The 13,547-nt window shown below is 41.6% G+C and overlaps 1 protein-coding gene across 1 annotated transcript; it reads right to left on the bottom strand.

Annotated features, from left to right (window-relative positions):
- Positions 1 to 1,455: 1,455 nt before the first annotated feature.
- Positions 1,456 to 12,049, bottom strand: cables2a (Cdk5 and Abl enzyme substrate 2a). The gene is made up of 9 exons (XM_086033604.1): positions 11,492 to 12,049; positions 10,090 to 10,182; positions 7,294 to 7,371; positions 7,045 to 7,141; positions 5,447 to 5,618; positions 5,192 to 5,289; positions 3,797 to 3,903; positions 3,503 to 3,707; positions 1,456 to 2,311 (listed from the first exon to the last, which is right to left on the bottom strand). The coding sequence occupies exons 1-9, from the start codon at positions 11,977 to 11,979 to the stop codon at positions 2,171 to 2,173; spliced, it is 1,479 nt and encodes a 492-aa protein (XP_085889730.1). The 5' UTR covers positions 11,980 to 12,049; the 3' UTR covers positions 1,456 to 2,170.
- Between the last annotated feature and the right edge of the window lie 1,498 nt (positions 12,050 to 13,547).

Genomic DNA, 13,547 nt, shown 5'->3' with positions numbered 1-13,547 from the left:
TCATATATATGCTTTTTTTTTCTCCACGTTAATTCCAAGATTTTTGTCAGGTAAATATTGGTTCCAAACTTCGTAAAAAATTGTATTTGAAAAATATGATTAATCAGGATCAATTATGGAAAACTTTGCAATTAATTAGTTAAATGTTAAAAAATAATGTCTATTTATTAGGGCTGTCAAGAGATTAAAAAAAAATTGAGATATTATGATCTGTAATTAATTGATCTAATTAATCTATTTTTTAATCTCACTTAAAGATTGCTGAGAAAAGCCCCAAAGCTACCCTTTGTCTGTATGCATGTATCTGTATGTGTTTTTGTCAATTACCCAGTCGTTTGCTACCTTGAGCTGTTTTTCGCATTTACCAGCCAAGTCTGTTTTCATGACGATCAAATGAGTTAAAAGTTCCACTCGCCATCAATAAAGTGACCCCCAAATAATAGTGATTGAGGTCCAGTGATCTGCGGTTATACCCAATTTGTCTGAATCCCCCACCAAAACATCAAGCTTGCTTTTTCTCACCGTCATACATCTTGCTGATTTTAGTCATCACTGCAGTCCTGCATGGTGGTTTGTATGAGGGGTCATTGGACGCTGTTTGAAACACCTCAATGATTCCCTTGTTTTCAACTGTTGATCGGCTTGCAGTTCATCGCTATATTTGTCAGCCCGTCGGTCGCAGACTTGCTCATACGCGGGCTGTTCTCAAGTTTAGGCTTGAACTGCTTCTTTGGTAAGCCAAGTCCTTCTTACAAACAAGGCAGGCATATCACTCTGCCTTTATCAGTAGTACTATGGGGCGTTTTTTAAATTTACCATTCATCGGACCAACAACTCTCATATGCTCCTCCGTTTTCACGTCTTCTGTCTGCTCCTGAACTTGCCCTCCCACCTACAATAGGAGCCTATCAGGTTATGCCAAACACAATGACAGCCAGTCAGTGTTTTGTTTTTTTTATACCTGCAATAACTCAAATATAAACCCCATGCATCAAAATGGACCTCATCGTCATACAGAAACAGTAAAGTTAGACATTAAAAATGAGATTAATGCGATTAAAAAATAATGCTTTAACTCTAATTAATTGATCGCAATTAATGCACTCATTTGACATCCATTTTTTTTATGAGATCAAGAAAAACCTTTTCCACTTTTAATGTGACCTATAACTTGTACAACTCAATTTAAAAATTGAATGAAAACTTTTTGAGGGGTAAGTGAAAATCAAACGAGCCAATGTGTTTGCACAAATGTGCACGCCCTCTTAAATTTGAAGTGTCTAGGATAAATCTAGGATAAATCCCAAATAAGTCTCAGCGTGACAAGGTTTTCCTGACTGATTTTCTTTCAAGCAGAACCGTGACAATTTAAAAGAACACATTTTGGGGGATATGCGTGCAAAAAAATATTTCAATGATTTGTACTCTGAAATCATTACAAAATCACCCAAAACAAGCATTTAAATATATTTTAATCATTCACACGATAAACGTTTGATTTATTTTACCGGTTTTCCACCAACATTCAGCAACATTTTTAGTCGAGACATTTTTAGAGGTTTCACACCACAAACATTTCTTTGGACTGAAACACCACTAACAGCACGAAAGTTAACGAATTAATTGCCACTGGAGTCGTAGGCACTTCAATGCTTGCACGTCTGACAACACGTACCAAAAAGCAAAATTCCTGAGATATCAAACATGTGCCAGTGATGCACAACACACACACACACATACAATACAGTAAACATTACACAGAGCTGCCATCAAATACATTAAAGAATGCCACAATCAACAGTTCAAGGTCGAGTCCAAGGGTTAAAACTGCACCAGTGTCACAGTGGGTTTAAAAGGCATGTCAAAAAAAGAAAAAAAAAAAAGAAGTGAAAATTAGGTCGTTAAGGTGCAAAATCCACAAATGTGTGGAAAGCCATTTGAGCATTTCTTCCATATCTTTGATATCAACCCAAAGTCCATGATTAGATGGCACGAGTAGTTGTGGTGTACTAGTACATGGAACCGTAAACTGGTTATCAAGGAATAACCGCTCAAAGGGCCTCCCCAAACAAATACAAATATCACAGTTTTACAAACCATAGCACAACTGTGACAAATGCAAAGAAAAAAAAAACAAACGCGCTGGTCGTACAGTACGGCTTGATGCGGTCTAACCCTGCTGCACCAGTCGGCGGTAATGCGGCATGACCTTGCTGTCGGGCAGGTAGAGGCCCATCTCCAAGGCAACCAGCACAGGGAACTCCAGCGGAACCAACTCCCGTCTGTTGATGCGGAAACGCTCCTCCAGTTTCTGTCGGGTTAAAGCAAGGGTCAGATGTGATTTGGTGCTTCTGTACTCCAAGCAGAGCTGGGCAGTCCGTTCCCGGGCCGGCCCGGCCGGATGCCCATTTTTGGGGCGGGGTCTGGGGACTGACAAATTTTTTAAAAATGGCTGGACTAAGCATGGACGGAAGTAGATTTTAGTCCGGCCCACTAATCGGCCCTCATGCGATTGACGTGCTCGCGAGGCGGCTAAATTTCATCTTAGCCTACTCGGTGAAAGGCTTCTTTTTAGGCTTCTTTCTACTCCCGCAACGGCCGCACTGATTCACATGACCGACGCATTGTGCCGTATGGCGACAAGAATGAGACACATGCCACGCACCCATCAGGAATTGTTGCTGGATGGAGGATGCAGCACACAGCTCATTGCTGCTGCAAAGCAAACTAGTTTGCCAATAAAATTAAATGCATAGTCTAGTCATCTCGTCCCGTTATGTTTGTAGCAGGCACGATATCCATTGTTGTCGCTGTCTTTTTGAAGCGACGGCCCCCCTGAATTGAAACTCAACTGTTTCAAAACAACTTGTGTCCGGGAGTATATTAAGCTGCGCGCAGCACTCAAGTATGACGCTGGCACATCAAGGTGGAGTTTATGCACTTCTTCTGGTGTCTTCTACTTCCGGAAATACGCCGTAGCCAACCTGCTGTGTATAGTGGTTTGCGGGTATGCTTTTATTTTGAAAGCTGTGAACGAAGGGAAGTGTGGAAAATAAATAACTTGTTGAATGCGACTTCTGGCCGTCTGTTGGACCCAAATAATTATACAATACGACAGAACCAACCCTGGGGCTCGCAATGGAAGTAAGCACACGCAGTTGGGTAAGTAGTTAAATACTATGGCGCATTTTGAAGCGCGTTTTGAAGTGGCTCCACAGCGGGTTTGAATAGTAAATTAGCCAGCTAATGATCCTTACAAAAGTCTCTGCCGTTCGCATCCCTCCCGCGGCTGCGTCAATCTCGGACTCTTTTTTTTTTTGCCGATCTCCAGTCAGTATGCTTAAGTGTTGGGAAAGTAAGATTACACCTGTTTATATGACGAAACATTTTCCAATTTCAAAAAACAGCAGTATGGATTAAGCGGCAGATGTGGATGATGATGATGATGATCATCATCATCATCAGCACCAGTAGCGATTGGTTACTGCTGCAGTGTACTCACGTCGATGAGCTGTTTGACTTCGTGCTTCCTAAGGTCACTGCTGATCTTTGCAGCCAGCAGCACACACGCGGCCGCCACCAGCTTCCGGTTGGGCTTGTTGAGGCGCCCCTGCAGCACCAGCTTCTCAAAGTAAACAAACGCCATCGCTATGGTGACCGGCTGGAGACTGCACTCCTCGCTCACGGCCCGCATCTCCCTCTTCAGGCTGACGCAAAGAAAAAAGGGGGATTTTTATTTATTATTTTTTTATTGCCGTGTGGAGCGCGGTGGGAAGGTTTGAAGATGCGTTTGTACCTTCTGATCTTGCTGAGGGTCAGCAGGATGTGAGGGAACTTCTCCTTGAAGGTCTCGTTCATGTCCTTCTTCAGGTCTGAGGGTTTGACGTACTCGATAACCGTCGTCTGAGAAAGTCCCCAAAAAAGTATACGTTGAAATGATGCTCTCGACTCGGTTTACTCGCAAATTCAGAACATTGAAGCAGCGCATTGGATGTCCAAACTCATCCAGAAGAGAAGAAAGTGTTAAATGTTAGTTACATGTCAAATGTTGCAGTGTTCGTGTTAAAATGAAACATGCTAAAAAAGATCCAACTTGAAAAAAATTCAAAACACTGTCGATCAACATATCAAAGTGGTTTATTACTATTATTATAACGTGATACTGTATTTACATTATTTTTAAACGAAATGTGGTATCCTCTTAGCATTCATGTTCTATACATAACATCTTCATTTTTATTGTTTATTTGAAAGGGACAATGCATATTAATGAACACTGGTACCTGCGTAAATGTGCTCAAGTTAGCAAAAGCTAGTTTACATTCGTAGTCCCTTGGCAGCTAACATAAAACAAGACAAGACATATCAATGAGACATCCTCCAACAATTCACACTTTCACAACAAATCGACAGTCTAAAGTAGGGCTGAGCGAAAAGTATATCACGATATAAGTGTTTCATAGGCGGATAGACGGACCGGTCCGTCACATGGGCGCAATGCCCGGCTCTGGTTATTTCCATCCATCCAGCACACCACTGGCACCATTTCCCTCTCTATCCTTAATCACCCAAATAATCTGCAAAGATCTCTCTCACCTTCTTTTACCGTCCAACCTGGCTTATGTGTCATATTTGCCTATATCTCATCCCTACTTGACCGCCAGGGGGCGGTGCTTAAAGCACTGAATATTCCCTTCGCGCATGCGCAGTTCGAGTATGCACACCAAATTAGTCGCTTGTGACACCTGGATGACACCGGGCGCGTTTAAGTGGCGGTGTCACCGGAGGTTCGTTTCCTACGGAATCTTCTCGCGTGACAGGATGCCCTGGCGGTCATTCGGGATTCATAGAACCGTAGTTACAGACGTAACTTTTCTTTCTCTGCCCTGCCTTGGTCTTCTTAATCTCAATTATTCGAATTTTGACGGCTCTATTTTGTACAAAGTAACATAAACCTTGGAATAGTAACTTAAATTGGACTCTTATATTAGATATGGTAAGGCCTTAAGATTACTAGCTACTGGTAAGCCTTCATCTTCTGAACATGCCTTTGTCACATAACAGCAACATTTACTGCATTCGTTTTTTTACACTTCATAAATGATTGGGGGGGGAGCCCTGGAGCAAAACCAAATCGACTTTGAAGTGATTGAAGCGTGACTGTGGTCCAGCCGCTGTAAACAACACTCACCACGTAGGATGCAAATATCAGAACCCTCTTGTGCCTCCCACAGGGCCACTGAGGGTCACTAAGCAGGTTGGGGTCGTACTCTGCCACCTCTTCCGTATCTGAGATGACAGGGAAGACAATGTGTGACTTGTCTAAAATCGGTGGCTTGTTCTATCCAAAGAGGATACGATAACCTCTTGCGCTTTTGAGGCGGAGTATTTGATACAGCTCTTGCATTGAACATCCTCATGTGGGACGAGCGCTCGGTGTACATACTTGGTTCTTGTGCCACAGTGCTATTAAGGCGGGAGAGGGTAAAAGTCCTAGGCCCGTTGCCACGGAGACGTGTGGGCGGGGTCTGAGCTGTGCCGTTTTCTGGTGCGCTGCCGCCGCCCCTTTGTCTCACCAAGGCGTTGGTTGGATAAAGGAACTGAGCGTATGAAACGGTCTAAGCAGAGAGAAGACGAAAGCACATTGTTCATGACTGTAAAGTGAAATGAAAGATTGGTTTTTAAACATATTCTACATTTTGGAAATAATTGCTGGAAATGTGCAAAGACTGAAAACTATGTACCGGTACTACTAAATTGCAGTGATAGACTGATATGTCTTTTTTAGGGCCGATACGATTATGAGTGGTCAAGGGGGCCGATAAGCAATATTTGGTTGTTGATGTGCTGTAAAAGTGAAAATATTGGCCAGAAAATTTAAAAAAACGTAATGAAAAATAATTGAAATGCGATAAAACATTATTGTAAAAAAAACTTTTAAAATTTTCAACATGTTGAAGATTTTCTTTTAATTCTAAACATATAGAGAATAGATGGCTTTGGTTGAAAATTCTAAAAAAATAAAAAAATGTTTAGGGAGCTTTCATCAGCATGTCTTAAGCTAAATGAAAAACTAAAAAAGTAAATAGCTCACCAAAGGTTTCTACAAGTAAAAAGTTTTCCAAAATTTCAAAATACCTACCGGTAACTGAAAAGTTAAACTTTCACTCATTTTTGTTTTCCTTTCTAACAAAAAATAAAAAGTGCAGGGATGTCCCAGTTAGGGCAGCATATCTTATAAAGTTGAGGTGAAAACTAATATGAATTAGGGATGTTCCGATCAGGTTTTATGACACCGATACCGATCATGCACGAGTGAGATCGGCCGATACCGATCACATGGAATATCTGTATATTTTCCCATTTATTTACGGTGACTGCTATTATGCAATATTACCTGAAAAAAAAACTGCCATATTATTGCCGTAATTTTGACAAAAATCTATACATATTTTCAAAATCATGAAGACATACAAAACCGTTGCTGGCACAATACAACAATTACTCAGTCACAAAGATAACTGAAAAACTTAAAATTTACCAGCTTTTAGTCACACCGTTTTTAACAGATCAAAATAATCAGCAGTTTCAAAAGCGAAAGAGAGGTTTCATATTCTTGAAAAAAAATACGTTTGGGTTGACTTCCGCTTTAAAGTTGTAAGCATAACACCAATACAAAAACATACGCGTGTGAGGCGCAGGTATTATTTTTGTCCACTTGGGTTGGCCAGTCTTTACAAAGACTTTAAATGTATGCGGCTTTAAAAGGCGGGGCCAAGGCTTGATGAATGACATGGGAGTCAGTGATCGGGACTGCAGAGTTGTGGCTGCTGTTGCCGCGCCCGGAAATATTCCTAGCACATTCACACAATGTGGATTTCAGAAATGAAAATGTATAATGCAATAAAACATGTCCATAATAGAAGAAATTCAACCAACTTCGTGTTCGTTCTGAAGCGAAACGTATAAAGTCAAAAGACAGTTCATCCGACTGAAGCGCGCGCAACTGGTCCCCGCTCTCGTCACGCATGCTCGCACGCTTACTTGGCCACACGCGTCCACCTCCACGCCCTCCAGCGAAGGAAGCAGGTCGGCCGCCGCCACAGAGGACTGCCTTCTCTGCGCCTCCAGCTTGACGTCGCTGTTCACAGAGCATCACACGTGTGTCATTTCTTCGCCCGCGCAAGCCGCGCACGTTCCCCTAGCGTGTGAGCCATGACAAACAGAAACGAGGCGGCGGGGTGTATGGATGGATGTGACACATGGCGGGGGGGGGGGTGCTTTCACGTGTACCTGAGCTGAGCGCTCTCTCCATAGGGCAGCACTGAGAAAGCAGCGTATAACGACCGCCTGGCACAAATCAGCATGATCCTGCAGGACACAGCAAGTAGAGGCACACAACAGATGGGGCGCGTCAGTCGACCTAGCGACAGTCCACATGACATTTTGTCACGGTGACAGCTGAGTCAGCCGCCGGGTCTGCAGATCCATGTCTGAAAGTCTCATGAATAAGCGACCCAATATATGGCTCATGCTAACTTGACTGGAATCAATTAGGGAATGGGCGAAACATAAGACTATCGTAATTTTAAATCCTCCTCTGTCTATGCCAGTGATGTATAGTGACAGGTAGAACAATTAAATGCTCTTCCACTAGATGACAGCAGGTCCAATTAACTTGCGTATCCACCTCTTGCCATTCATACAACAAAATAGTGGCTTTTTTTTTTTTTTTTTTTGACAGTAGATATAAAAGGTCTTCACAGGTTTTAGTCATATAAAAAATAAGATCAAATTATGAACAGTGAGGGTTTATCTGAGGCACTTGAAATGGTGGCAGCCTGTCAGGTGTATGTGGACTCCCATTTAGCATGAGCTTGAATGTGAGAGGTAAATGTTGAACACAGCCAGAATCCATTTTTAAGAGGGCGTGTACACTTGTACATTCACATTATCTCAGGTGTTTATTTTTACTGCCCTGACTGGAAAGATTAAAGATAAAAAAAAAAAAACACACAAAAAAACATCAATCAATTGAGTTGTACAGATTATACAGGACATTAATGATGGAAATAAAAAGTTTTGAAATGATTTATCTTGGTGTCATATTTTAATAATCACAAAAAGGGGATTTGAACAAGGTGTGCTTAGACTTTATAGCCACTACACTATAAGAAGTACATTTGTGAGTAAATTGAGATAATCATGTCAAGGTTAATACTTTTTGTGACATGTTTGTTTGGTTATGTGCAGTGACATTGTTTTTATATAAAATATAGGGCTGGGTTTAAAAACATTTTTTGGGGAATAATCGAATCCAATCAATTTTTCTTTACATAGCCAGATATTGATTTATAAAACAATAAATCAACCCTTTTAATACATCTTTTCCCCATGAATTAATGTGACGTCTCACGTCACTCTAGATCTCGCCACTGCACGAGAATAGCCTGTCAAAACTACATGGTGGAAGCACTGAATTCAGCGCCAACAAGCTTGAAGTCAGATGTCTGGAAGTTTTGGGGTTTTAAAAAACACAAAGACAGCAATGAACTGAAACTTTGTGAGCCAGTCACAGGAATGTGGATGTCATGAGTTAGTGTGTTTTTGCTACTTTATTCACACTGCCTGATTTGTTGGAATTGATTTAAATTGATTTGATCAGGTCATGTTCAATAAAACATACACGATTCACGTTACTTCATTGGGCGCAAATTCTTAAACGTAAATATTCATATTTTTAATAATGCACCAAGATAGAGCAAGAAGTTTCTATTTTTCAGCATTGCTGCTTCTGAGAATGTCATCCATAAAGTTGAATTGGTACCGTGTGAAGTCCTTAACTGAATCGAAAAATCAATCAAAGTGAAACGTAAATAAATCGGATTGGGCCCTTGTGAATCGAATCCATTTTGGAAATCTGAATCGATACTCAGCCCTAGTAAAATAAGTGGCTTAGTTACCGGCTGGGAAACACTGAATTAATCAATGTTTTCATTTCCCACCCCTACAACATAAATTCAGCTCTACAAATCTAAATCCGCTTTAGTCAATGCCATTTATTTTGAAATTCAAACTACACTTCAATGGAAGGCTCTTTCAGATTTAAAAACCCAACAACAACAACTCAAAGAGCATCCTTGATTCTGGAAAAGCCTGCCTGACAACTTTCCTTAGACAACGACCGAAAACACAAGCACAGTAACAAGACCTGACTGACGCTCATCAACGTGGGCTCGCTCCATCCAGCCTCTGAGCACACGCCAAGAGGAAAAACACACGTGCGGTGAATATGAGGTGAAATGGTGGAGATGGTTCGACAAAAACAAACAAACAAACAAACAAGACAATTTGGCCGCATAGTCATTTTTAAACCCCCCCACAAAGCATGTTATTATGAGATATGTCAGGAAGACCTCATAGCTGCAAGGCATCAAGTTACGGTTGAAATAGGGTGCAACATGCACTCACTGAACTTATTTAGGCTCTTGTAAAGTATCCAAGGATGATTAGGTTCACTGAAGCAGCACCCATCTTATTCCCTTGCAGCATTGACTCCGATAAGCAGCTTTTTACAACAACGCCGGTGGGTGACAATAAGGGAATGCTAGAGGAAGATTAAAAAAAAAAAAACAGCTTGTTTTTCGGTCTGCTGGACTGATGCTTTAATGTCGCCACACTGAAATGTATGTACAGTCCCGTCCAAATGTATTGGAACAGCAAAGTCAATTCCTTTGTTTTTGTTGACATTTGGATTTCAGACCAAAAGATGAATATGACACAATGTTCAGAACTCTGGCATTTATTTCTTCATATTTTCATCTAGATGTGTTCAACAACTCAGGACAGAGCACCTTTTGTTAAAAACGCCACCCACTTTTAAAGACTTTTTTTTTTTTTTTTAATTAAGTGTTGACTTGGAGTGGCGTGTCTCTGATGTTTGCGAGCAGAGCGCTACTGAGTGGTGACCAATCAAAACACATCCTGCAATCAAATGATTTAAAAGTGATGTTAAGTTGTCATACATTTTGAAAACAAAGGAATTGCCCTTGCCGTTCCAATTATTTTTGGAGGGCACTGTAGACTCACCTGCATCCCCTGGTATCATACTGCCTCATGCTCTTGATGAAGTGGACTTTCTTTGGCACCTTGGGTCCAGGAGAACCGGAGACATTCCTCAACCTGTGAGATCGTCCACATGGGTTAAACATCAACACAATGTACCGGTGGAAAGTAATGAAGTATGCCTACTTCAGCATTTATATTTTCTGGCAACTTTTTTCTTTAACTGCCTATATTTAAATTAAATATCTTTACTTTGTACTCTTTTCTTTGTCTAAGGAGGGAAAGCATTTTCTCTGAAACCAGTGCCTATTTCAACTTTTTCCACAGTGACCAGATGCTCTTGCCAGGTGCAGTAGCACCGCTGTCAGTGTCAGCCCGAAGGATGCAACGGAAATTAAGTGGAGATGTGTATAGCGACATGTCAAGATTGCCCAAAAATGACAGTCTTGTCAAAATGCTGAGTCTGGTATGAAAGGCCCTTTTAACCTGAGTGCAACCCATGAAGAGTGGTGGTGGTGGGGGGAGGGGGAGTTGGATGCTGGCAGTCATATTTTCAGTGTTAAGGCCTGTTGAAAAACTGGTGAGTTCTAAAGCTCTATACATTCCTCTCATCTTGCTTTACTGTTTATAATAGGTTTAATTTTTTTGTTACAGAAAATAAAAATCAAATTCATCAAAGTAGAGAAAAGCAGTAAAACAGATGATTTCTCAACATATCTCCTCGACCTCTTCGTTTCATCTGTAACTACGTTACGTTCATTTGTTACCACTTTGCTACATGCTTTGGTGATCTTTTTTGTTATGGAGGATTTTAGAGGCGTTTATAGTGCTCAGTCTATGTTTTTTGTAATTACACTAGGATGGCGGCCATTTGTCACGTTGATAATATAAGTATGCAAGCGCTCAAAATAGTGATGATCTTATCCAATTTCAATAAGTACTGAGATAATTCACTTGCTTGATAATAATCCTCAAGGACTTTAAGGATCTAATCTATCGTGTGAAATAGGATAATTTCTTTACATTCACACTTATTTAGTAATAATGATAAAAAAAAAATTAAAAAAAAACATCTTGGCAGAAGGCTACATGAATGCGTGTGGAGGGCCCCATGACTGGCTTTGCCTTAGGACACCAAATGACTACATTTAGTCATTTCTTTATCATTTAATCAATACGCCCATGGTTTGAGTACATTCGTTCGAATCAGCAGTTATTTCTACAGTACTTTTATCAGTTGTTTTTCACACAAGTGTCTGTACATAAGTACTGAGTGTGACTACTTTTGCCACCTCCGGGGAAGGACAGCAGCGGCTATTTAGAACCTGTATCCATGCCACTGGTCACAAGTGTCAAAGGAAGTACAGAAATCTCCGTTTTCACCACGCAACCAGGAAATGCTACAAGCCCATGGCGAGGCACCAACCTGGGTCGTGAATCCTGAGACTGCCCGGCGGGCAGAGGACTCACTGCGGGGTTTGAGCGACCACGGGAGAAGCAGGGCTGTTGACTGCTGGTCAAAGGAGACAGCGGGGTCTCGGGCCTCTCTACTGCACTGCCACCCTCCAAAAACACTTCGTTGGCCCCTGCAGACCTGACCGAAGGACCGACGACTCCGGGAAAACTGGACGAAGAGCTACCGGCCGACGGAGCGAGCTCCGTCACATGCGGCACCGGCCCTTGGCTCTCTGTCGGCGGGGACCGCGGTGACTCCTCGACGGCTTTTCGAGCAGCATTGTCATTGTTCAGTCGACACTGAGGCCGTCCGTCGAGTGAGATATTGCTGAGAAACAACACAGCCGCCTGTCTCCTTTTGGAATCTCTGGTTTTCCTTCGTTGCTCTCGGTGTGTTTTGATCGGTTTACTACCGCTGCCGCTGCCAATGGGCTGAAGCCCAAATACAGCCGTTGCCATTCTACTTTGAAATGGCACTGAATGGCTGTTGCACCCGACTAGGGAAGGAGACGGTGGAGTAGGCGGTACCACAAGGATAGCCCCGCCTCTCTCTAGTCGCTATTGGCAAACAACCCCCACAATTCTTGTAGCTGATTGGATAATACAGATGTATAACTTTTGTTTATTGGTTGTGTCGCTAGAAACAGTGCTTAAATGCTGCATTCGAGGAACTTGGGAAGTCGGACTCCCGATTAGGATAACAAGTCGGACCGGTTCGTCTTTGATGGACGCCCCTTTTGCTGACGTTAGACGAGAGACGGGAAACTTAAAAAAAAAAAAAGACGGACTATACACTATAGCATAGACGGAAGTGGATTTTCAGCCGTCTGTGTAATCATAACTAACCTGGTCAAGTTCAAACGGACCTCTCCCGTTTGGCTGGAGAGAGACGCACTTATTTTGCACTTCCCTTTATTTCAAACACATACTAAAATCCAGAGAGTTTATTCGTTTAATTTGCACTTTTGTTAAGTTATTACAACAAAATCCTACACTCAGAGAAAGTTGCTTATGTTTTATGTTGGACTTTAACTCTAAAATTACCGTGCAGATTTTTCCAGAAATAAAAGAAAGGTCTTTGGTCAAAATTATCTGAAATGACCTGAATTGAAATTTTAGGAATTAAAATTACTAGTGGTGTCGGTTCTCAGTATCGGCGGCTACTCAAGAGTGAGTACTCATACTGCTATCGAACATCCCTAGTTCGAACAATCAAATAGAATGTAAATAATTAAACCGTTTGTGCATCATGATTAATTTATTGTGGCTCCTTCTGGTGTGTCCAGTCATGCAAGACAAAAAAAACGGAAGTTTAATTCAACTACTATAAGTGACTCTGGCATTTGCAGTAATATTTGTGTGTTTTTGCTGAGGATAAAGAATAGAGAGTGAATATTTGCTTTCTGTTTCTTAAAGCATTATAACACCACCACATACACGCATTCAGGCGATCAACGGCTCATGTCAACAACAACAACAAAAAACTACTGAGCATAAATTAATTTTCCAGTACTTCTACTGGTTAAGTCGGGACTCTCTGACAACCTCAGTGTGCGCGTGTACAAGACATGTCCACAAGTGGAAAAGAGGGCAGCACGTCAGGTAAACACATTGCTCTTTATTCAAGCAACAGACTTCACGATATTGTCTCCACCTTCTCGTTTTACGCAACAGTCTGGTGCGACCGGTTTAAGGCTTTTTGATTCTTGCTTTGCATTTGAGGTACAGTTCCTTCCGAGCTTATTTGAAGTGACACTGCGTGCTTGACAATACATGACCGGGGTCTGACAGTTAGCACCATAAATCCCATTCGACGTCTTCCTTGGGCTGTTAAAGGTGCTGATTGGGCTCTTGATTGATATCTGTGTCCGGACAGTGTTTACAACAAAACTGGCTTAGCCAAGTGACACAACTTGAAATGAACTTGAATGTAAAGTTGGTTCCCTACACTCATTTTTTTTTTTTTCCTTTCATGAAGAAGAAAAAAAAGAGCCCTGATGAAATATACATGCCTTACCCTTCCTTCA

The sequence above is a fragment of the Filicampus tigris genome, chromosome 1 (genome assembly GCF_054856515.1).
Source record: "Filicampus tigris isolate MCC_2025a chromosome 1, RoL_Ftig_1.0, whole genome shotgun sequence".
Taxonomy (NCBI): domain Eukaryota; kingdom Metazoa; phylum Chordata; class Actinopteri; order Syngnathiformes; family Syngnathidae; genus Filicampus; species Filicampus tigris.
Note: the sequence above shows the minus strand (reverse complement) of the source record. Positions and strands in the feature narration are given on the sequence as shown.